The following is a 25175-nucleotide window of genomic DNA, read 5'->3' on the forward strand; positions in this document are numbered from 1 at the left end:
ACCTTTCTGTGGAGAGTTGAATCTTATTTTTATCGTTATGTTTTGCCTTTGACCTTACATTTTGTTCTTTGTCAGTTGCACGCGTGGATGAAATGCATTCTGATTACTCTTTTCCGTTTTTCTACTTTCATTTATTTATTTATCTATTCGTTTATTTATTAATTTTCGACTGAAGGAGTCTTTCTATGACTCCCAGACTGCCTAAGACCTCGAGCTCAAACAATTCTGATGTCTCAGCCATTCCAGCACTGGGACTATTCCAGGGCACTGTCATACCAAGCTATTGAGTTTTAATAATTAACTTTAAAATTTGACCTGCTTATTACAGTAGTTACCAAAATAATACTGAAAAGGTTTCTGTGGAGAGTCGAGTCTTAACTTTTATCGTTACTTTTTTCCTTTGCCTTACAGCCGTTTCCCATTCGCTGGGAAGTCCCTGAGGGAGTTTGAGCTCATAATTCATTTACTTATAAAGAAAACTGAAGTGTTTAGGGATTCATTCAAAGGTGGTAGTATAACAGTTATTTAAAATAGATATGAGTGGATAGGGGTTGACCAAGATTATTTCTCCTGCCCCAGTGATGATTAATCTCAGTGGTATGTGCATTTTCTCAGGAAGGGTGAATGCAGTCTTGGTGAGATCAGAGACACTGTGGAAGCTGGGTTGATGTCTGATTTGTATTGAGCCTGGGGGAAATGGCTAGAAATTAAAGTAACATGTCCTAAATCCTTCAAGTTATCCTGCAGGATAAAGAGTACGTTTTGTGACTTCCCTCTGATGGCATTCCAGGTAGTCATCCTTCAAAGAAAGAGTGAGACTCCCAGAGGGCCTATGACCCTAACTGTCTTTATTCAGGAAACTGGCCTGGCTCATAGCTCATCATGATTATAATGGAGAAAAGAAGGCATAGGAAGTAAGGGACAACTGTTGTTTTAAAAGAAGAAGTAAACATTTCACTTTACATGAATCATTCCATCAGTTTGACTTAAACTCTTCATAGCCCTGGAATAATTACAGGGAGTGGACTTTAGTGTGCAAGGGTGTATTATAGCCACTCTCATGCTCACACTCCAGCTACCAGGTAGACAGTCTAAGAAGAAAAGGACTATGAACTTGTATCAGTGATCACAGGGTGTATCTGTCTCTTCTTTTGTTTTTGTCTTCCTCTTTCTCCTCCAATTCTTTCCCTTCATCCTCTCCCTTCTCTCCCCTCTGCCTCAGGTGTCCTTTCTCAGGCCATCCACTCTGTCTCCCTGTTTTCCCAGAGACTCTCACACTATTGTCTGGAGCTCACCAGGTAGGCTTCCTGACTTATCAGTTAGTCTCAGGGACTCGCCTGCCACCCATTGCTGCTTCACTAGCCAGCCAGATACTAGCTCAGGCCTTAATGTTTGCAAGGACTCTACTGACTGAGCTATCTCCTTGGTCCATGAATGCATATTTAATATCTATGTATCCTGCAGGTCCTGAGAGTAGCTCACTATAAAGGCATGCAGGAAGGAGATAAGAACATACTCGCTGGTAGGAAAATGCAGATTGAACTTGGGTTTATAAACTATACTACTCCTTTTCTACCATTTAATAAGACATTTCACATCCATGTGACAATTTCTTCTTGAGACCAGGGAATAAGGAATTTGTTAACACGATCCATTATTTTATTGAAGGAGCCCTGAATGGTTTCCTGTATGGTTCATTTGAAGTTCTAGGAAAGTAGTACTTTGGGCTGTGAACATTTAGTATTGACACTAGAAATATAAGTGATTTAATTGTTCAAGCTTTTGTACTATGTGAGTATTAAACAAGTGGAAGTCATGACCTGGAAAATATTTAAAGTGCTGGGGACCCAATTCTAGGTCAGTAGCTCATATGCTCTCTTGCCAGGTCAAGTTCACAGTGAGGTGCAAAGAAGACAACATATCGTTTGGAAACTGTAAAATATTGTATTTATCCACAAATAACAGTGTATAAAATACTATGTTAAATATAATTTAAAATTATAGTCAATATGAAGCTATAGATTTTTATAGTTAAAATCTTTCATACATCCTACTTATAATAGGTAGGATGCAGCATATCTTAGTTCATACTGTCCACATTTCAAGGCATATAGAACTGGTGGGTCCTGCTCTAGATAACTTAGCTCTAGGGGCAGTTAACTAGTACACAGATAGATAGAAGGCTGGCTTTTATTGTAACATATATTGTCATTATAACCTCTTGCCTTTTAATAACTACAATTTTGTTACTAAAATCATTATTAAGGAATGCAGAAAGAATACAATTGCAGGAAGAGTAGAAATTGAGGAAATAAGATTTCTCCATTATTTCAATGTATAACAATAGTGGTAGAGAAATCTAAGACACCCTGGTCTTACTTTGCACCCTGTGATCTATCTTAGATTTGTGATCTCTGACTCTTTGCTCTGGTTCAGTAACATGGAGATGATGTTATTGTGGCACAATGCAAAATATATTTGATCTTTGCCTCATCCCAGCCGGAGACCCCCAAGATCCTTAGAATCTTCTGAGATTTTGTGTCTTTTGTTATTTTTTTTCAAAAATGATTTTTTATTAGATAATTTCTTCATTTACATTTCAAATGCTATCCCGAAAGTCCCCTATACCCTCCCCCCACCCTGCTCCTCAACCCACCCACTCCTGCATCCTGGTCTTGGCATTCATTTCCCTGTATGGTTAGTTTTCAGAGATTCATCACAGAATTACACTTTCAACCCCAACCAGAGTGCCTAGGTTTTTTTGTTGTTGTTGTTTTTTTGTTGTTGTTGTTGTTTTGTTTTTTTTTTTTACAGCTCAGTTTATGTAAGTGAGGTGACCTAGGGTGGGACTCCTATAGCCTTAGGATGGGCATGGTCTCAGAAAGGCCTAGTGATGAGAGATTTAAGACTTAGCTCCACCTATGGACCTCTGAAACAGGAGGAAGAAGGCAGGTGATTCAGCTCTATAAAATTTGTTAATCAGTGAATACCTGAACAGATAGATCCCTTGTCTGATAAGTGCTTTGGCACTCAGAGAAGGGGCCATCTCTCAGCTCCGCAGGATAGAAGCTAAAAGCTGTCTTTCTGAGGACCCTACTTGATGTCTCTGTGAGTAGGTATTTTTCCTGTCCTTCATCCATGTCATTTGTAACAACTGTCTTTTTGTTTTCTTTTGTGCTTTTTTTTTTTTTTTTTTTTTTTTTTTTTTAGGGTCTAACTGTGTAGCTATTGTTAGCCTGGAACTTGCTATGTAGACCAGGGCTGGCCTTGGATTGATGTCTGAAATAGAGGCTGTCTAATGGGACTGAGCCCTTAGTGGGTGGCCAGTGAGATAGAGTTAGAATACAATTGGATCACTGGATAGCAAAGCTGGTGTTCACTGGACAACTACTTGGTGTATGTGCCTGACTGCAGTCCAGCTACAGGGGTGTTCATTTTGTGAGAGTGCAGTAGAAGGGAAACACTGTACTTTATATATCCAAATATAGCTCCTATGATAAATACTTCAAGTAAAATGTATACTTGAGAAATTATAGAGCAATTGGCTTCTTCTAGTTAAAATCTAGTAGTATAACTTGTCATGGCTCAATCTAGTAGTGCCGTTCTAATTCACCCCACCTTCAAATCTAAGCCACAAGTAGAATTTCTTTGGCAGTGTGGCATTGACTTACACAGTGAGTAAGTAGCCACCTTAGGGAGTGGATCCATTCTCCTACAGATCTTTTTTTTTTCTTGCTGCTTCATTTCTATAAATATACATTACATCTTGAATTCCAGGAATAGATACAGATCTCCCTTCCTCCGGGAAAATGTGCTCAGTCTTTCTTCAGAGTTCTGCCTGTGGGAGCTGAGTATGAGTCCTACAGATCATAAATACTTACCACTTTACTAAGGGTTAGTCAAGTGGCTGGAGTTTTCAACAAAAAAACAATTGCCTTTACTCTGCCTCCTAGGTCCTCATAGGTATGCCCTGAAGCTTGGGTTGTAGGAGGGCTCACAACTGACTTCATCTCAGCTTCTGCCAATCATAAATATTTGAGTTTCAAGAAACATTTTATATTACTGTTTTTTTTAAAACAGTACATTGCAACAATGTAGCCTTGACTGAGATTTGAATTTAAGATATCTTCATGATCAGTGATCAAACTTTCAATATAAAACATTGAAAAATGTTTATTTTCTTATCTGTCTTAATTTTGAAGCATTACTAAAAAGTTGCAAGTAAACAACACAACATTCTAGTCCAGAGCAGTCCGTGGTACCTGCCGTAACTAACACAACTTACAGAACTGATCATCTGACGTTAGTGTAGCAGTGGCCATTGCACACACTATCGCTCTTTCTTTTGTCTTTCCATTGTTTTTATCTAGGATTCATCAAAGTTTGCCATGTTATAGTTGACTGCTATCTATTTAGTTTTGTCCAATATATATAAAAAGAAGCCTTGTTTTATTCATGGTCTTGACATTAAAGAAGACGTCAGTTCATTAATGTGTGCAGTTCATCTCCTTTGAGTTTGATACTTTCTCATGACTACATTGATACTCTGTTTTAGGGGAACAATGTCAGGAAGATGAAGTACCTGTCTAAGTGCACCGTGTCAGTGTACCAGGGTATGAGAGGCTGACATGTGCTCTTACGGATCATAAGCACTTGATGAAGGATTTCACTTTTCCCTTTGTCGATACGGTGTGTCTTAGGGGACACGCTTGCACTCTGTGCATCCTGTTTCTCCTCAAGCTGCTGCTAGGTGATTTTGGCCCTCATTTAGGAACATGTTGCACTTTATAATTGTTTTAGTGACATGTTTTTAAGGAGTCCCACTCCTGTATCTCTAATCCTTTTAGTCTCTAAGGTGCAGTTGGCTGTACTTTTCCTCTACTTAATAACTTTTTGTGTCAGTACTGACTCCTGCAATTTTATTTCGTTATTTGGTTCTTAATCCAACGTTATCCGTCTTTGGTTTGCTACTCAGATTGTCCCCGCTTTTGACACAAAGTTGGAAGCTCTGCTCTTTTCATGTATTTACCGCTACCATCATTTTGGAAGCATTTTCTTCTTCCAGTATTGCAAACATTTATAGGCTCATTGTCATGTATCAAATCTGACACTCTGATTGTGTTTATTTAGAATGACACTGAAAAACTAAGTTTGGTTTTGGGACCAGGTATCCTCTGAGTCTCTCTTGTATTTTGTTAATAGAATCTGGGGCCTGTGAGTCTGTGCATGTGAGGCGCTCTCTCACTACATATGATGGCCACCCAGACTACTAATATATTCAGCTTCTTATATTAGATAAGGCCTCACTATAGTCCTCAGTTTGGATTTCCTTTTTTTTACAAAACAGGTAGATTTGTCAAGATTTAGGAGCTGAAGTTTTAAAATCAAATATTGACCGAATAAGTGTTATAAAATAAACATTCTGCATGCTATTAACTTCTGTTTACTAGACTCTGGTAAAGAACCAGAAATATTTTATTAGCTTAGTAGCTTCATTAAGTTGTATACTGAAAGGAATGTATTATGAAAGGAAGTTGTGTAGAGACTCTTTGAGATTTTCAAAGTGTCCTTCTGTCAATTGTGAAGCCTTTCCTTTTTAGTGTTATCTTTGGGCAAGTCTTTATACTTGCCACTTCCGTCTCAAAATAAAAGTCCTTGGCAATATTTCTATATCCTGTGCTTTTTTTTTTTAAAGCTCAGAACATAATCTAATATGCCCAGAATTTGAGACACTCTACCTCTCTGCTTTTTAACCTTTGATTTGGTTAAATTTATAATGGTGAAATGTTAAGTTAAATTTCAAATAAATATTTATGCTGTTCCTGTTAGCAGTGGTACAGACCACAGTGATACAGTGTAGAGGGCACAGCTTACAGAAAACACTAGAAACCAGAGTTGTTAAAAGGCAGGCTCTTTTCTTCTAAGGAAGGAAATGACACCTGTTTACCCCAAGGCTGGAGTAGCATGTTGTCTAACAACCTGGTGATCTTTCACTGTTCTCTGGAGGCCAGCTTTCATCCAAATCCCTCAAGCAATCCTCTCAGTCTCTAGAACCCATCTTTATGAATCCTTCCTCCCGTGAACACGGTTTATCAGTTAATAGAACTCATTCTTTAGGTGAAGGTCATAGGTAGAGCTGCACTTTGCAAGGGAATTTTGATGTAGCCATGCCTAAAGCTTTGTCATGATGGTTGTTATGTTGAAACTTTCCTCTAAAGTTTTACTGTGTTTAAATCTGAAAGAAAATAAACCGATTGGTAAGTCTTAAGAAGTTTTGATCCAGAACCTGCTAAATTTATGCTGACCTGAGGTTTTTTTTTAACCTCACGCTGATCATTTCCCTGCCAGTTGGGAGTCTTACAGAAAACCAACCCCCCACCCCCCACAATGCATTATTGGATTTGAGATGATGTGTCCATGGAATAGAGGTTTCTTCTACTATAATTATGGTTTCTAATATGATTTTTGTGGGACACATACATGATATAAAGTACATTTACTACTTTACGGCTCACAATAATTTTGAGAAACAGTGCTGCTATTGACTTCTGGTTTTCTGTTTATGCTTATTGATATCTGGTTGTAATTACATTTATTTAATTATAAACTGGAAGTGAACAAGAATATTGACCTTAATGTAGTATACATGTGTTATACACGTATTAGACTGATGAAAAGGACTAAGTTATAGACTCCATGCTGTGCAGTTTCCTGTAAAATTCTAATGGAGAAATTCAACCTCACATTTTCCTGGTACTCTCGTTTTTGCTTTGGCTTTTAGGACCTAAAATTCTGTGATCTCTCCCCATGCACTGATGCTCATCTTCCCTTCTCAGGGTTAGAGTCAGAGTTCTTAGATCCTATTTAGGACTTGTCCTTACCTTCCAAAATTTTGAAGCTAAGTTTCTTCATTTGTGCTTATTCCCTTTCTAGGTTTTATTTGTAGTTCAGTAATAAACACTATAATATTTCTAGTCAAGTTTTAAAATCTCATCCTTACCATGATGGCTAGTGATTTTAATCCCTGTGGCAACTTATCTTCTATCTATTTGGATCATTGAGAATAGGGTATGAGGAGATCTGAGGGATCCAAAAATAATAGACATTGTTAGATTGCTTCTTTTTAAATATAATCTGCTGGTAGAGTCAATTTTCATGAATTATGACTTACATTTTAAATTAATTTTTGTCATTTTGAGACAGTGTCTCCTGTAACATATGCTGGCTATGAACTAAGTAGTAGAAAATGGTCCTCTTCTTTCTACCTCCCAAATGCTGGTATGATAAGTGTGCCACAGCCTGTTTTTCTTGTTTTTAAGAGATAAGGTTCTATGTAGCCCCGAGTAACTTCAGATTCTCCATGTAGCTGATGGCTGGCCTTGAATTCCTATGGGCCACTATGTCTAACTTACAAATACAACTTGTAGAATTTGTGTTTTTTATTGAAACTTAAGTACATTTATTGTTTATTTTGTGTGCATGAACGTGTGTCTCTGGGGAATGAACCCAAGGCATGTGACTTGGTGGTAATTATATTTAGCTGATGAGCCTGATTTCCAGGAATTGTAGGCTTGCAATGTAATCTAAAGAACATGCAAGTGGGAGTAGGAGTCCTGCACTTACAGATACATAACAAGAGATAGCTGAAGGTAAAGAACTTAACTAGAGTGTTCTTGCTCTGCGACCTGGGCTAGGTTGTTAAGGCTGTAACTCAAATCTCTGTATTTATAATTAGTGACCTTTCAGACTTGTAAGGAGTGTTTTGGGGGTTGTCTTGAAAGGTTATCGCTATTTAACTTGATCTCCCCCCATATCCATATTGGAATATTAAACAAAATAGTATGAAATTTACTTTCGTAAAAAATATGTTTCTTGATAAAGTTTTATAATGTCTCTTTCGAGATCAGGTATAATTGTTTGCGACTCCTCTCATTTGTTTTGTGTGAGGAAAAAGATCAACTTTAGCACACAGAAGATAGTCCTGAAAACAGAAGAACTTCCTTTAGGCTCTACTCGCTGTGCTCATGTTACAGGTTTGTTATTTTCAGCTAGAAGCATGTAGCAGTTACCTGATTGATGTTTACATAAAATTTTATTTAAGCACTTGATAATATTAAAAGAAATATAATACTATTTATTTTAAAACTTACTAACATCTGTGTGTGTTACAATGAGCGTGGCGAGGTCAGAGACAACCTGGAGTTGATTCTTCCCCTCAAACATGTGGGTTCTAGGAATGACACTTAGGTCATCAGGCAGCAGGTACCCACTGAGCTGTTTCACCAGCCCTGGTTTGTACTATTTAGAAACTCAGGAATGCATTTATATGATATAAGACATAGAAAAATCTTAGGCCTTTATAAGATTGTTTAGAAATAATTCAATCATAAAAATATATCCTAAAACCCGAAGTAACGTAGACTTGTATTATCTTGTTCAGTATCATATGTAGAACTTGAATTAAAATTAAGGAAGTCTGAATCTCTCAGTCACATTGCCTGTTTCAAATGCTACATATGCTCAGGTGGAGGTGTCTGGTGGACACTGTTTGATGCTCCCTGATAGTCTAGCTCATGATGGTTTCCGAAGGAAACTGAAAGTAGCACAGGCAATTTTTTTTTATTATTGAAAATAGATATTTAAATATATAATATAATCTGAATATACTTTCCCTTCACACAACTCCTACCTGCCCACTTACCCAAATCCATAACCTTCATTATCTCTCTCATTAGAATGCAAACAGGCATCTAAAAAATAATAAATAGTAGTAAAAACTAGATAATATGAAAACAAACCAGAATAGGATAAAACAAACAGAAGAACCACAGCCAAATAAAAAGGTCAATAAACACTTATAGACACATATTTGCATACACAAAAATCCCTTAAAACGTAAAATCAGAAACCATAATGTATACACAAAGGACCTGTAAGGTTTTTAAAGAAAAAGTCCTGGCAAACCATTCTGAAGCAAAGAACTTCTAAAAATGCCACTGAGTTCATTTTGTGTTGGGCATCTACTACTGGGTACAGGGCCTGACCTTAAAGTGGTTTATATCCCCAGTGAGATTCTGTTGGTGAAAACTAATTTATCGTTTGTGACCACTTGTGCATAGGAGACAGCTGCTGGGTTAGGGATGGGAGCTGTGTCCACTTCCCCTCAGGTCCAGTTCACAGGTAATTTTTTAAACTGATGCTGTTGTGTTTAGCTGCAATACTAAAAACAAATTAAAGATTTCTATCTATGGACTTTTTTACACATCAGGAACCAGGTTTTTGCTAAGTCACTTTTTATATAATTTGTTGGCTCGCTGCTGCTAATTTTGAGCTTTGGCCAAGGTGTGCCGGTAGCTGGTGTTTCCTGATCTTAGTTTAGGATACAGCATCAGGATTCAGTCCCCGAAACTCATTGCTGATGGTGTAGTAGAGGAAAAACTCTTCTCCCTTCTCAGGTTGAATATTTGGAGACATGTGAACTGAATTGAGAAGAACCAGACCAATAAGGGAAATTTTAACTGCACATTGAGAGAAAACTGTAAGTCAAAGGGAAAAGAGAGAGAATTGGGGCCTATTTATTTACTTATTATTTGAGACAGAGTCTTACCATGCCTAACCTGGCCTTGAATTCCTGAGATCCCCCTGCCTAAGCCTGCTGAGTACAAGGATTGCAGACCTATGCTTCACTCTACCCGTTCACCATTTTCACATTAAAATGGGCAGGTGGGGAGGGGCAGTTCTGAGAAAACAAACCACTGTAATGTAATTAGGACTTGGGCCTACAGGATGACTCTGTACTTAAAGCCGCTTGCCCCATGCTTGACCACCTGAGTTCAATCCTCAGGCCCCATGTGGAGGAAGAAGAGACTGACTCCTACACATTCTCTGGCCTCCACATGAGTGGGTGTGCATGTGCACACGCGCACAGTAGTGCACACAAATGTAATGATGTACCTTTTTAGGACAGTAGATGGATGATGTGGTAGTTCTGTGACAGTGTTTATAATTGGACTGACCCCAACCACATTAAGTCTCTAGAATAGATTCATGAAAAGACATCTTTTTTGTATTCTATACTTTCAGGCAGATAAGGGGTTGGGAGAATTTGAGTGTCTTAAGCTCAAAATTATAGTCCTCCTTATTCTGGCCTCAGGACTTACCACCCTGTAAGTGTGTCCATGCCTCTCTTGTGAACTCTAGCCCATTTTACAATGTTTTATCTCTTCTGAGTGTCTGCCAATGCATGTCATTGATTGAGAATAGTAGACAGTGTAAGAGTATCTAACTGGAAGGAGCAAGCTGTCAAAATAGGAGTGAAGGAAATGTCCTTGTTCACAGATTAGTACGTTGTTAGAATGCTTGACTGGGGTAGTGGGGAAGGCAAGATTACTTAGAAGAGAGAAGATTTAGGATGGGAAGCCAAAGACAGACATTTCTTCTATGGTTTGTGCAATTGTTCTAGCTACCAAGGTATAAAACATTAGCCCAAAATTTAAACAACCCAAATTAATTGATAATAATTATCATTTCATTGATATTTCATTGATAATTTAATTAAAGCAGCTCTTATTTGTAAAATCTATTTATTAAATCTAGGTCTGTTTAGAGGCTGCCAGAAAGCACCAGACTGAAATATAACTCTTGTGGTGTTTGGATTGACTATAAGCCTGTTATAAGTCCATGGACAGTGATAAAACTCAATGTTTTCCCTCCACACATCAAGAGTATAAATGTGTATTTTTGGGTGTAAGTTTGCACTTATAAAGGGATTTCATGTTTATGTAGCTGTTTGTCTGTTTCAGATGGTTTGGGTTCTTCCGACTTAATGGTAAGATGTTTCTCATCTGCCTTATAGTTCTCTTCCCCTCAGCTTCCCAAACTTGTGACTTTGAAAACAACAATTAGGGTTTCTATTGCTGTGTTAAAATACCATGACCAAAAGCAACTTTGAGATTAATTTTACTTTAAAGCTTATAAATGCATCACCGAGGGAATCCAGAGTAGGAATCTGGAGGCAGGAACTGAAGCAGCATCCAGGGAGGAGCGTAGTTCCTCCTGTGGCTTGCTCAGTTTTCTTTATTTTATAACTCAAGACCACCTACCTACCCAGGGACAGGACCATCCACAGTAAGCTGGACTCTTGATTATCATCAACCAAGAAAGTAAATGTCCCATGTCCCATAGGCTTGCCCTCAGACCTTTCTGATGGGGGACTTTTTTTTTTTCAATTGAGATTCCCTCATCCATAATAACTCTAGCTTGTGTTAAGTTGACATAAAACTAGCCAGGCATATACCTTCTGTTAGGGGGTGTCTCTCCTTATCTGTCTTGTCCTCAGATCGTGGCTGCCATGATGGGTGTACTGGCTGGTTTTGTATGTCAACATTACACAGGCTGGTGGTATCACAGAGAAAGGAGCTTCTGTTGGGGAAGTGCCTCCATGAAATCCAGCTGCGGGGCATTTTCTCAGTTGGTGATCATGTGGGGAGGGCCCCTTGTGGGTGGTGCCATTCCTGGGCTGGTAGTCTTGGGTTCTATAAGAGAGCAAGCTGAGTAAACCAGGGGAAGCAAGCCAGTAAGTAACATCCCTCCATGGCCACTGCATCAGCTCCTGCTTCCTGACCTACTTGAATTCCAGTCCTGACTTCCTTTGGTGATGAACAGCAACATGGAAGTGTAAGCTGAATAAACGCTTTCCTCCCCAACTTGCTTCTTGGTCATAATGTTTGTGCTGGAATAGAAATCCTGACTAAGACAATGGGAAAGCCAAGAACTGTGTCAGTGGACTAATTACAAACCTAATTACTAAGCAATTTTAGAGTGTTTTCACTGCTGGATGCTTTAAGGTGTATGTGTCAGATGATGGACACATGAAAACACTTAACAACAGAAGGCATTTTAAATGTAAGGAATAATTTTTGAAGTTTAAAACCATGGTTTATGTGTTTTTTCTCTTCTATTTGTGATTTGAAGCCTCTAACTCCTCGCCAGTACTATTATCTTTGCATTAATGTCAGTAAGTAGTTTAGCCACTTCATCAGTGGTCCTGTGGTTGGGAAGCAGAGATTGGCTGTCTGTAGTCGAGAATTATTTAAAGAAGAAAAAAATGTCCACGTCTAGCTCTGTACTCTGACCCGTGGCTGCTAGCATGTACTGTAGTTAACACACAGGCAGGTCTGTTTGTCTGAGGACAGAATCAACCTGTGTATTGCCCTACTTGGGCTTTTCATCATATATAAAGCAAGTTCTGGGCTACAGAAAATGGGAAAACTCCATTTGATTAGCAGTTTTTTAGAAACTAGAAAAGAACAAGGTAGGATATTAGAGTTTTGTCCCAGCAAAGTCTAGGTCTGAGTTGATGTCCTTTATGTTAAAAACAAAAAGGGGGCAGTCTGATGAGCAGTGCACACAACAGCAAGGTGGCCACCATAGGAAAGGTTACTGTGAATATGAGGGTGATGGGCACTTGTATGAATCATCTAATTTAACTAGAGGGTGAATGAGCGCTCTGGTATGGTGTTAAGGTTTCATTCTTCCTTTGTTTTTTTAATCCTTACAGTACTTTTTTGTTTCAACTTAGGGTAATGCGTTTTTTCCAAATGAGAGCTCCAGAATTTGTTCCATTCTCTCTCCCTTTTTCTGAGTCTTCCTCACTCCTGCTAAGTGGTGTTCCTGTCTAATCCGATGGGCTGTAACTCTTGAGGCAAGAAGACCCTAAGCCTGTGAGGGAGATTGTAGAACTCTGCTTAGGAATTTAGTGGCTGCTCAGCAGCACGGATACAGACTAAGCTCAGCTACTTGGAAGACAAACACATGCACACACGGTTAACTGGCATATCAATTCCATATCAACATCTGCTAGCATGGATGATCCTTCTTTGGTTCTTTAGCCTTTGGTTCCAGTTACAGCCTTTTATTAGTGAGTATTACACACACACACACACACACACACACACACACACACACACACACACACACACCCTCATTTCTGTCTTGAGGCATTGACCAATTTAAGTCAAGTGATATGTTCTTGATTCTTACAGTGTTTTGGAAGGATAGTAGCCACTGTGGCTGGTCACACTAGGGTTAGTAGTAGGAGACTTGATTGGTGTGTTTGCATTGACCTGTCTTGGTTTCTGAAGATGTAGAGAGATTTAACAAACTATTTAGACTGTAGCAGTACAGTTTCTATATCTCTTGTGCCTTTTTAAAAAATACTTCAGAATAAACTTTGGTTAATTACTATGATATGCTTTAATACTTCATTTTTAAAAGTAAATAGTAATAAATGCAGTGTTTGAGGTATAAAAACATTTCTCAGAAATGCTTTTTGCCCAGCACACATTTGGATTCCCCTGTGTCTGTCTTGGTTGTTGTTTTTGGAACTTCATTCTGAGACTTGAAACTCTGACCTGTTTGGGAGAATACTGCCCAACATTTTTTAAAATATTGATTGTACTCTGTTTCCTTCCCTTCCCCTCCCAGGTCTCCATTACATGCCTGAGGGATTACTTTACCCCGACAGCCCTCCCCACTTCTCATGACGTTCTCCTTAAATCTGGAGGCTCTCTTTCCTCGATGGTGACAGTGTTCATAGTTTTGGAAATTCATTTCTAGATATTTCCTGTATAATTTTGGTAGGAACCAAAATTCTAGAAAGGAGGGGACACCAGGGAAGTAAATCCTGCCCCCTGCACAGATAAATTTCACACACATGAAACAAAACTCATGAAAAATAGACAGAACAAAAGTTCTTCATGGATGGATGTCTTTTAAACATGAAAACTAAGGTTATTGAATGTAACATGTTAAGCCTATTTTCCTAAGCTCAGGTAGTCTTACAGTCTCAGACTAATCAGATTTTTACGATATATATATATATATATATATATATATATATATATATATATATATATATATATATATGACCTTGTGAAACATTACAAATTTGATCTGTAAACTTAATTCTCAGTTTTTACTTTAAAATTCAGAATTGTTTGATTATTCATTTGATGTAGTTAATAGTTTCCACATATTAAGTTATCCTAGAATTTAAATATATTGCCCTATTATGGTTTTGTCACTGAGGCAGTTTGAGAGTTTATCTTCTTGAAGGGGCAGAATAACCAGAGGTACAAAGTCTGACCATCAGAGAACCCTCCTGTACTGGACACCTTAGCTAAACCCATTTGCTAATAACAGCGCACAAACTCTACGATCAAACAATCATGTATTCCGAATTTAAGTTTTATTATAAGCTTTATAGCTAAACAAGATGGAAAGTTACCCATCCTTTTTCTACTTGATTAGTTTTGAGTACTTTGCATATAATTAAGGTCCTATTTCTTAGACATTTGAAAGCTAATGGGAGCAGAGGCACTCAGAGTTATGTCTGTTCCATGTTACTTGATCTAATGTGCTTCTCACCCAGTGATATGAGAAAAATGTCCATTGGAAAAGAATCTGCAGATTAACAGAGAGGTTTATTCTTTAAACGTTCTATTACTTTGAGCTGGAGAGGTGGCTCAGCCATTACCGGCTGGGCTCACAACCCACAATCAAAGTGCTGGTATCTGTGTTGATGCTCTCATCTATTTATACTAATGATTGACTGTTGCTTTTCCCTCTGCAGAAAGGCATAAATCCTAAAGATGTCTTCCAGTAATGACCACGTGTTAGTACCAATGTCGCAGAGAAACAACAACGGCCTTCCTAGGATGAACTCCAGAGCCGTTAGGACGCTCGCAGAAGGAGATGTGTTGAGTTTTCATCACATCACCTATCGAGTGAAAGTAAAGAGTGGGTTTCTAGTCCGGAAAACAGTTGAGAAAGAAATACTATCAGATATCAAGTAAGTGTATGGACTCTATAAAAAAGATTGCTTTATTTATCTGCAGTGACCTTTACAGAATTTCTATTCTCAACAAGTTGCTGTGGATACTTCAATTCATGTTGTTGTACATATGTATATAGACACATCCTTTCATTTCTTTTGTTTAAACTAGGACATAAGTTACTTGATCTCTTGTTAGGCATATATTTTATTTGCAAAGGAACTGTCAAAACTTAAAAAATGGTCTTATATTTTTGGGAGATTGAACATTTTAATATATCATTTTGTTAAAACTGGTAAATCTTATGTTTTAGAAACAAAGGTCTGACAGCAATTTTTGGTGTGTTGATTGTAAAGATATAATTGTAACCTCAGAGTTAGTTTACCAGTCTTTGAAATAGAAGACCTGCTAATAGGCCTTTTAATATGTGTGTACTTTTTTCTATTATATTCTGGTAGAAGTGAGGTAGAAAAGCAGTATAATTTGAAAATCCTGTGGTTTTTCAAATTCACCTGCTTTAATAGATGGCTTATTTGTGGTAAGCAGATTGTAGTCTTGAAGGATTTACTTAGTACTTTTCCTCCATAATAAAGACAGGTAAAGGGGGGTGGCATGTGGCTCAGTTTGTAGAGTGCTTACTTCGCATACACAAAGCTCTTAATTTAGTTCCTAGAACCACATAAAACCATGTGCCAGCAAGTTTTAATCCCAGCACTTGGGAGATGGAGGCGGGAGGATCAGAAGCTCAAGGCCATTCTATGCTGCATGAGACTTTGTCTCCAAAAATACAATACAAAACAAAACAAAACCAAAACAACAGCAACAAAACAAAAACAGAGGTAGAAATATTAACATGTAAGGCAACACTCATTTCACTAAATTGAAGTCCAAAGGGATGAGGACTTTACTTAGTGTAAAGTAAAGGAAATTTCCTAGCTGTGCTTTTCTGTAGCTATCTGTATATCGATAATGTATAAGTCCTCATTAATGTATCAACTACAATCTCATACTTTACATTTGTTCTGAAGTTGCCTGTTTTCTTCCCCATCAAGATGTATGAAATGTGCCTATCATTCCGCTCCATCCCCCAAGCCCTTCTATTTGGGGATTAATTCCAGGGCCATGGACATATAAGACAAGTATTCTATGCTAAGACTCATCTCCAATCTTCATTATTCTTAATGATCAGCTCAATTTTCTTATTCCATCCAGAGTAGTAGTAGTTGTAGTAGTAGTAGTAATACAGATAAGTAATAATCTGTCTAGCTTGTGGCTATATCTTCTTTGTTGTCCACCCTCTTTGAAGTTCCTGTTCTTGGATGCTGGTGTTGGCTGAGTAGGATTTATGTAGTCTTCCTACTGAGACAGGGAAGAGAAGAAGTAGTCTAATAGAAGGGATCAGAAGTTGTTATTATTATTATTATTATTATTATTATTAATGTTGTTTTTTGACTTTTTGAAACAGGGTTTAATGAATCTCAAATTAACCACAAACTCACCATTAAAGCAAGGTTGGCTTAAATTCCAGATCTTCCTGTCTCTGTGACCCAGGTTCTGGGTTTACAGAAGTGCCCATCATATCCCTCTAATAGAAAGAATTAATACATTATTTGAATAAGAAATTGCAAATGATATGTATCAAAAGATGGCCTAATAGGCCATCACTTGAAAGAGAGGCCCATTGGATTTGCAAACTTTATATGCCCCAGTACAAGGGAGCGCCAGGGCCAAAAAGGGGGAGTGGGTGGGTAGGGGAGTTGGGGTGGGTGGGTATGGGGACTTTTGGTATAGCATTGGAAATGTAAATGAGCTAAATACCTAATAAAAAATGGAAAAAAAAATTGCAAATGAGAATATAAAACTAAATTTTCTGGGTAGATACTTATAGTCACTAAGTTGTTTTTTATTTATTTTTATTTTGTTTGTAGAACATGATTTTAATATTTTCAACTATTAATATTCAACAAACAATAATTATTTTAAGATATATTTTGTTGTTATGTCTCCCTTTTCATTTCTGATTTTATTAATTTGGATACTGTCTCTGTGCCCTCTGGATAGTCTGTCTAAGGTTTTATCTATTTTGTTTATTTTCTCAAAGAACCAGCTGCTTGTTTGTTGATTCTTTGTATAGTTCTCTATGTTTCTTCTTGGTTGATTTCAACCCTGAGTTTGTATTTCCTGCCATCTACTCCTCTTGGGTATATTTGCTTCTTTTTGTTCTAGAGCTTTCAGGTGTGCTGTCAAGCTGCTGGTGTATGCTCTCTTCAGTTTCTTTTTGTAGGCACTTAGAGCTATGAGTTTTCCTCTTATCACTGCTTTCATTGTGCCCCATAAGTTTTGGTATGATGTGTCTTCATTTCCATTAAATTCTAAAAAGCCTTTAATTTATTTCTTTATTTCTTCCTTGACCAGGTTATCATTGAGTAGAGCACTGTTCAGCTTCTATGTGTATGTGGGCTTTCCGTTGTTTTTATTGGTATTTAAGACTACCCTTAGTCTATGGGTACATGGGATTATTTCAATCTTGTGTCTGTTGAAACCTGTTTTGTGACCAATTATATGGTCGGTTTTGGAGAAGGTACCAGGAGGTGCTAAGAAGAAGGTATATTCTTTTGCTTTAGGATGAAATGTTTTATAAATATGTTAGATCCATTTTTTTCATAACTTTTGTTAGTTCCACTGTATCTCTGTTTAGTTTCTTTCCATGATCTGTCCATTGCTGAGAGTGGGGTGTTCAAGACTCCCACTATTACTGTGTGGGGTGCGATGTGTGCTTTGAGCTTTAGTAAAGTTTCTTTTATGAATGTGGGTGCCCTTGTATTTGAAGCATAGATGTTCAGAATTGAGAGTTCATCTTGGTAGGTTTTTCCTTTGACTAGTATGAAGTGTCCTTCCTTATCTTTTTTGATAATTTTTTAACTTTTGGTTGAAAGTTGCTTTTATTTGATATTAGAATGGCTACTCCAGCTTTTTTCTTGGGACCATTTGCTTGGAAAATTGTTTTCCAGCCTTTTACTCTGAGGTAGTGTCTGTCTTTTTCACTGAGGTGCGTTTCCTGCATGCAGCAAAATGCTGGGTCCAGTTTACATATCCAGTCTGTTAGTCTATGTCTTTTTTGGGGAATTGAGTCCATTGATGTTAAGAGATATTAAGGAAAAGTGAATGTTACTTCCTGTTATTTTTGTTGTTAGAGGTGAAATTATGTTTGTGTGGCTGTCTTCTTTTGGGTTTATTGAAAGATTACTTTCTTGCTTTCTCTAGGGTGTAGTTTCCTTCCTTGTTTTGGAGTTTTCCATCTATTAACCTTTGTAGGGCTAGATTTATGGAAAGATATTGTGTAAATTTGGTTTTGTCATGGAGTATCTTGTTTTTTCCTTTTATGGAATTTGAGAGTTTTGCTGGGCATAGTAGCCTGGGCTGGCATTTGTGTTCTTTTAGGGTCTGTATGACATCCACTCAGGATCTTCTAGCTTTCATAGTCTCTGGTGAGAGAAGTCTGGTGTAATTCTGTAAGGTCTTCCTTTACATGTTACTTGACCTTTTTCCCTTACTTCTTTTAATATTCTTTCTTTGTTTAGTGTATTTGATGTTTTGATTATTATGTGACAGGAGGAATTTCTTTTCTGCTCCAGTCTATTTGGAGTTCTGTAGGCTTCTTGTATGTTAATGGGCATCTCTTTCTTTAGGTTGGGGAAGTTTTCTTCTATATTTTTGTTGAAGATATTTATTGGCCCTTTAAATTAGGAACCTTCACCCTCTTCTTTACCTATTATCCTTAAATTTGGTCTTCTCATTGTGTCCTGGATTTTCTGGATGCTTTGGGTTAGGAGGTTTTTGCTTTTTTTTGCTTTTTGCATTTTCTTTGACCATTGTTTCAATGTTTTCTGTAGTATCTTCTGCACCTGAGATTCTCTCTCTTCTATCTCTTGTATTCTGTTGGTGATGCTTGCATCTATGACTCCTGATCTCTTTCCTAGGTTTTCTAACTCCAGAGTTGTTTCCCTTTGTGCTTTCTTTATTGTTTCTATTTCCATTTTTAAATCTTGGAAGGTTTTGTTCATTTTCTTTGCCTGTTTGATTGTGTTTTTCTGTAATTCTTTAAAGGATTTTTATGTTTCCTTTTTATGGGCTTCTAGCTGTTTACCTGTCTCCTCCTGTATTTCCTTAAGTGAGTTTTCTATGTCCTGCTTAAAGTCCTCTATCACCATAATGAGAAGTGATTTTGGATCCAAATCTTGCTTTTCCAGTGTGATGGTGTATCCAAGATTTGCTTTGTGGGAGAATTGAGTTCTGATGATGCCAAGTAACTTTGGTTTTTGTTGCTTATATTCTTAAGCTTGCCTCCCACGATCTGATTATCTCTAGTGCTACCTGCCCTCGCTATATCTCACTGGAGCCTGTCCTTCCTGTGATCCTGGTTATGTCAGAACTCCTCAGAATTCAGCTGTCTCTGGGATCCTAGGATCCTGAGATTCTGGTGTGACCAAGCTCCTGGGATCTTGGTGTACTGTGGTCCTGGGTATGTTAGAGCTCCTGAGAGTGGAGCTTCCACTGAGTGTTGTGGGACTAGCTGCAGAGTTCACGCCCAAGGTCTGTTCAGGGCACCAGCCAGACCAGAGGGAACCTGTGCCACTTGCCAGGTAGAGTTCCTAGGTGCCTGGGTCCTGGTGGTCCCAGTTATTCCTGGTGTTAGGGCAAATGTTTTATCCTCCTCATCTCTGATCCTATGATCCTGGGAGTGTTAGAGCTCCTGGGAGTGCATCTTCCTCTGGGTATTGTGGGATTGGCTGTGGAGTTCTTGTCCAAGGTCTGCTCTGATTTCTTATTTTATTAATAGAGCTGATTTTAAGTGATATTCATGACATAAGGATGACATTTATCAATAAGATTATCTTAATTTCTTGCTTGTTTTGCTTTTTTGTTTTTAAAAAAAATTTTTTTTAAAGAAGTCCCAGCCTGTGATCTCACCAGTCTGGAAGCTGAGGCTGGAAGATTTAATGTGCATTGAAGACAAGTCAGAGCTACATAGTGAGTTTTAGCCAAGGTTATAGTGTGAGGAACTAACTTCAGACAAAAATCACAATAATACAAATGTAGATTCCTTTATTCAATGTTTTGAATGCCTGCTAGGTTATTGATGTTACATAGATATTTTTTCTGTTTTCAGAGACTTTATATTTCACTTAGGAATTCAGAAACCGGTGTACTTTCACCGTGTTAATTTCTGTTGTGACAGAGGATGAAAAGATAGAACTGAAGCAGCTTGTTGTGAAATGGAGGAATGGGTATCAGGATTGAGGAAGTGTGTTTGTGTTTTTGAGTATCTATGTGTGGGGAAATGGCCCTCTTTCAAAACTGTCTATAAGCAAAATAGGACGGAAGTATTGGCTGTTATCACTACAACACAATAAAAATGACAGGATCCTCCAAGATTCCATCTTATGCAAAGTGAGCAAAGTCTCTGTGCCACAGTTCTTACTGGAGGGTTAATCATGCATGCAAGGCTCATGCAAGGCTGTAAAGCAATAAACAGTAGGGAATGGCTGGAGAGGAATGACAGAAGGGTGAAGGGTAGGGTGGGGGTAGTTAAGAAAATGTAGGTCACAGAGTAGAACAGAGGTCATCAGCAGATACTTTCTATAAAAGCAGATATCAGAAATTTTCAGGTTTAGTAGCCATACAGCAGTCTTGTAACTGAGCCCTGGCATCATGGCATGAAAGCTGATATAGCTCTGAAAACATAGTTCTATTCAAATCACATGACTGGTAAATAGAAGAAATAGGTGACCAGCTATAGTGTGCTGATCCAGGAGGACCCAGACTTTATTTTTTCATTTGTTTATCTACTTGTTTTCTTAGTTTATTCCATCTCATAAGATGGAATGGATCAAGAGGGTTTCTGTTTACATGACATACATCAAACAATGATGAGTAAGTAGAGTTGGAATTAATCACTGCCTCAGGTTAGAACTATTGGAATCCGGCTCTATTGTTTTCTTTAATGGTCGAATTTAGTGTAAATGTAAGCCAACCCCAGATACCTATTAAACCATCCTAGTATGTCATTTCTGCTTAAATCACTCTGGCTGTGTTAATCTTTAGGTAAGTATGTATTTTTAAATACTGAAATAGTTTCATGGCAGTGAATCCTTACCAAATAAAGGTTCTGTTCATTTTAGAAGCAAGTTCTAGGTAGCTGTTCATACAGATGATACATCAAGAGGTATAAACATATGCACACTGGAAATTTACCCTGGCATCTCTTTTGTCTGTATGTTGGACAGTATGTGGGAGGCGTAATACAATAAAAGAGTAAGATTTTTTCATTGTTACAATTTGATTGAGCCTTAGTGACCTGTTGCTATGTTTGTTTGGTATTTCATCAGTTAACAAGCAAGGCAGAGGGTCCATTTCACCTTAATTCACAGCAGCCCTCATATTGTGATACATCAGGTATTAAGCAATACATGTTGAGTTTCTCTTGGATTTAAGTTCAGGGAATAGATCTTGTGTTCTGTGGAGTACATCTTGACCTACTTAACAGTTCTAGGGGCTGAACACAACGAAGTGTATTGATGGGACAACCCGGGCCTCTCTTCACCATTCCTGTGCAGCTGTAATGGGCTTGCCCTAATTCCCCTTTCTCTTGTTTATTTTCTTTAGCTGTCCCACTTGTCACTGTTAGGATAAAATTCATACTTTCTTAGATATCATCATAGTCAGCATTGCTGAGATTGTTCTGTCTTAATCAATCTAAATATCCATTTAGTTGGTTGAAATGGATGATTGTGTATTGCATGTCTGTAAGTCATTAAACACTTTATACAGGGAAGGCGACCTCTTCCAAGACTGTGTTTCCCTCTCCAATTAATAACACAACTTTTGTTATTTTAAATCGTGTGTGTGTGTGTGTGTGTGTGTGTGTGTGTGTGTGTGTATTATGAGAAAAAAGAGACGGACAGAGAGACAGACAGACCAGGGCACACATACCTAGGTCAGAGGACAACTTTGGGAGTCTCTCCTTCCACTATCGATGCTGAGCATCAAACTGGTCTTCAGACTTGTGGAGCATTACCAGCTGAGCTGTCTTGCCTACCTGACAAGTTTTACTTTAGTGTTAACTACTGGTGATGCTTCTGTCCTAACATGGAGACCTTGATTTAAGATACCTTTTAAGACTTTTTAATCTGATTATACTTTAGTAATGAGAATATGTTCCACTGATAACCTTCAAGTATTGATTGTAAGTAAAAAACGTTTAAAGGCACTAATCATTAGCTTAATCAAAAACTGTTATGCACTTTATATTGGTTAAAAGGAGTGCAGATCTTTTGAGAGTCTCCCTTCCTTGTTTCAGGAATCTGTTATTTTTAAGGATCTTATATTTGAATCTTTCATACTTAAGAGACTTTCAGTTACTGTTGCTAGGCCTTAGCCCAGGGCCTCATGTATGATAAGCATGGGTTGCACTACTGAGTTCTGTCCCAACTCAACATCAAGGAACCTGAAATATTGGTTGTGCCATTTCCAAAAGATTAAGTTGCTTCAAAAGCAAATTACAAAACAATAATAAAAGAAAGGAATTAAGAAGGACCAAATTCTTTCTTACAGGTACTTGTGGTTGATAGCCTTTAGGTTAGACACCTAGTATCAATGATTCTTTTTTTTAATCTTTAAAAAGCTGTGTGGGTTTGTATTTCATCTTCCTTTATTAGTGTGTTCAGAACTTCTTGTAAAATATAAGACTAAAATAATATGGTTTTGTTTCTAGTGGGATCATGAAACCTGGCCTTAATGCTATTCTGGGACCCACAGGCGGAGGCAAGTCTTCGTGAGTATAACATACAAATAAATAAGCCTTTACTGTTCATTAAGTGTTGCATTTACATAAGCAGATGTTAGCTCATTATTTGCAGTATATATGTGGTCTGGTCGTAGGTACTGTAGATAATATGGGGTTGAACTATCTCATGGTTTAGTGCCAAGGATCAGAATAACTCATTAGGTCAGCTCTAGTACATGATGAAGTGATTGGCATATAGTGGAATGCCGTATCATGTTCTAGTAATAAGGAGGAAAAAGGGTGAAGTAATGCTCACAAATGAAGGCATATAGAGAAGGTGTAACTGAAGCCTTGAGTATTTGTTCAACCACGAGGTGGCTGGGTTGTGATCTTCAAGGTTCATTAACCAAGGCGGGTATTTAAGATTTAAGCCAGTGGGTTTTTTATTTTTTTTTGTTTTTTGTTTTGTTTTGTTTTGCATTTATATTTTGGGTTTTGCTGTAGCACTTGATGAGAAAGACGATGAGAATTTAAAACATGTAAACTTGTTTCCCCATCTGTTTGATTTTAAAATAAGATCGCAGCAATGTAGCCCTGGCTAGCCTAGAACCAAGTAGTCTAAGTTGACCTTGAACTCTCATACATCCTCCTGCCTCTGCCTCCTGAGTGCTGAGAGGAAAGGTGTGTGCCACCATGTTCAACTTATAATTTTTTTTAAAACTATAAATGTATCAAGTAGTAGAATTTGCATTAAGAACAACTAAGCCATATGACCTGTGCTGAAGGAACAAAACTCGTAACTTGTATGTCCTTTACAGGTTGCTAGATGTCTTAGCAGCAAGGAAAGATCCAAAGGGATTATCTGGAGATGTTTTGATAAATGGAGCACCTCAACCTGCCCATTTCAAATGCTGTTCAGGTTATGTGGTTCAAGTGAGTATAAGTAGATTTGGTCAATATATGTGCAAGTATGTTTGCTTATGGTGTAGTTTGCTTCCAATTGAATATATGACATGCTATGTATTTGCATCAGCTTTTTATAATCTTCCACTACTCTGGCAGTGATATTAAGGGAAATACAGTGTACTAGGACCCTTGTGGGACAGTGGTATCAGTTTTTGCTGCTATATGATTTCCACCAAAAAAAAAAAAAAAAAAGAATATGTTTACCCATCCTTTACTTTCCTTCTTCCCATTGTAGCTGTCTTTCCCAACTCCTTCCATCAGGCAGCCTTGAGATGTGTAGTAGTGCTTTTACACGTGTCCTGTTGGGGTGTACGGCTGGGTAATGAAAATGATGCCATTGAACTTTGCATGGGTCTGTATATGCAGCCACTACCACTTAAAAGAGCTTGCAGTTCATCAGTAGCCAGAGTTTTACCTTGGATGTATTATGTATATGAATTGAACTATATATCCTCAAGGCATGGTCATAGAAAAGACTCCCATATCTCACTAAAATGCCACCTTGCCTTAAGGATGACGTTGTGATGGGCACCCTGACAGTGAGAGAAAACTTACAGTTCTCAGCAGCTCTTCGACTTCCAACAACTATGAAGAATCATGAAAAAAATGAACGGATTAACACAATCATTAAAGAGTTAGGTCTGGAAAAAGTAGCAGATTCTAAGGTATGAAAACCCCTCCTAGTATTACAGCCAGGGAATTGTTCTGTATAACTTATATAAGCAATATACCCTTATAACAATTTGTCCAGTGGTCTAGTTACTTTTCTGTAGTCTTTCCTTTGGCAGCTTTATTTCTCTTCCTTTCCTTCTACCTCTCCTTCCTTCCTTACCTACTGTCAGCATTGGTTTCTAGACTCCTACATACCAGGCTGTGATAGTAAGAGAGTGACAGAAAGAAGGTGCTTCTGCTCTTGAATGTTAGTTAAGATCAAGAAGAGGGTGAACTTTATAAATCAGCAGTCTATCTAGTTTTGCCTGACTTTGGGCAACAGTTGAAAATGTAATGGCTGTAGTTTAACCCTTCTGCCCATAATTATTTAATTCCTTAGAGGCCATGGATTATGGCAGTCCTAAAGAACTGTTGCTTTTCTTGGTGGTTGCTTGCGTTCATTCATGTACTATTATTTTGTTGGGAAAAATAACCTTGCATGTTTCCATAGACAGCATCAACTTGGAGACTGAAAAGTACTTAAAATGGTGTGGTAGAATGGGAACTCGGCTCCCCCGTCTCTGTCCACTAAGGGACCTTTGGGAGAGAGATCACGGTTTAGGTGCTAGATGGTTATAAACTATGGCCAGTGTGCTTCCCTTTCCTCTTTATTACCTGTATCTCAGCGGGTAACTTGCTTGCAAGCACAAGGACATGACTTCAGTCCCCAGCACCCATGTAAAGCCAGTTTGCACTGGGGAGGAAGAGACAGGTGAATTTCTAGCCAACTTAGTGAACAGCAAAATAAATTGGATGGCTTCTGAAGAATAACAGGCTGTTAAAAGCACAAACCTTTGCCTGGAGAGATGGCTCAGTGGTTAAGAGCACTGACTGCTCTTCCAGAGGTCCTGAGTTCAATTCCTAGCAACCACATGGGG

General features: G+C 38.0%; 1 protein-coding gene across 9 annotated transcripts in view; it reads left to right on the forward strand.

Moving 5' to 3' along the window:
• Abcg2 (ATP binding cassette subfamily G member 2 (Junior blood group)) overlaps positions 1-25175 on the forward strand; it is a 107961-nt gene that overhangs the window by 56515 nt on the left and 26271 nt on the right. For 7 of the 9 annotated variants that reach the window (XM_011241362.1, NM_001355477.2, NM_001381925.1 and 4 more), the window contains 4 exons: positions 14633-14851; positions 22609-22668; positions 23439-23553; positions 24099-24251. In XM_011241362.1, coding sequence (XP_011239664.1) covers positions 14652-14851; positions 22609-22668; positions 23439-23553; positions 24099-24251 — 528 coding nt within the window. In that variant the 5' untranslated portion in view covers positions 14633-14651. Of the gene's footprint in view, positions 1-9455; positions 9539-14632; positions 14852-22608; positions 22669-23438; positions 23554-24098; positions 24252-25175 lie in introns of all 9 variants that reach the window. The other 2 variants (XM_030255399.1, XM_006506150.4) reach the window with 1 other exon arrangement.

The sequence above is a fragment of the Mus musculus genome, chromosome 6, assembly GCF_000001635.26.
Source record: "Mus musculus strain C57BL/6J chromosome 6, GRCm38.p6 C57BL/6J".
NCBI lineage: Eukaryota > Metazoa > Chordata > Mammalia > Rodentia > Muridae > Mus > Mus musculus.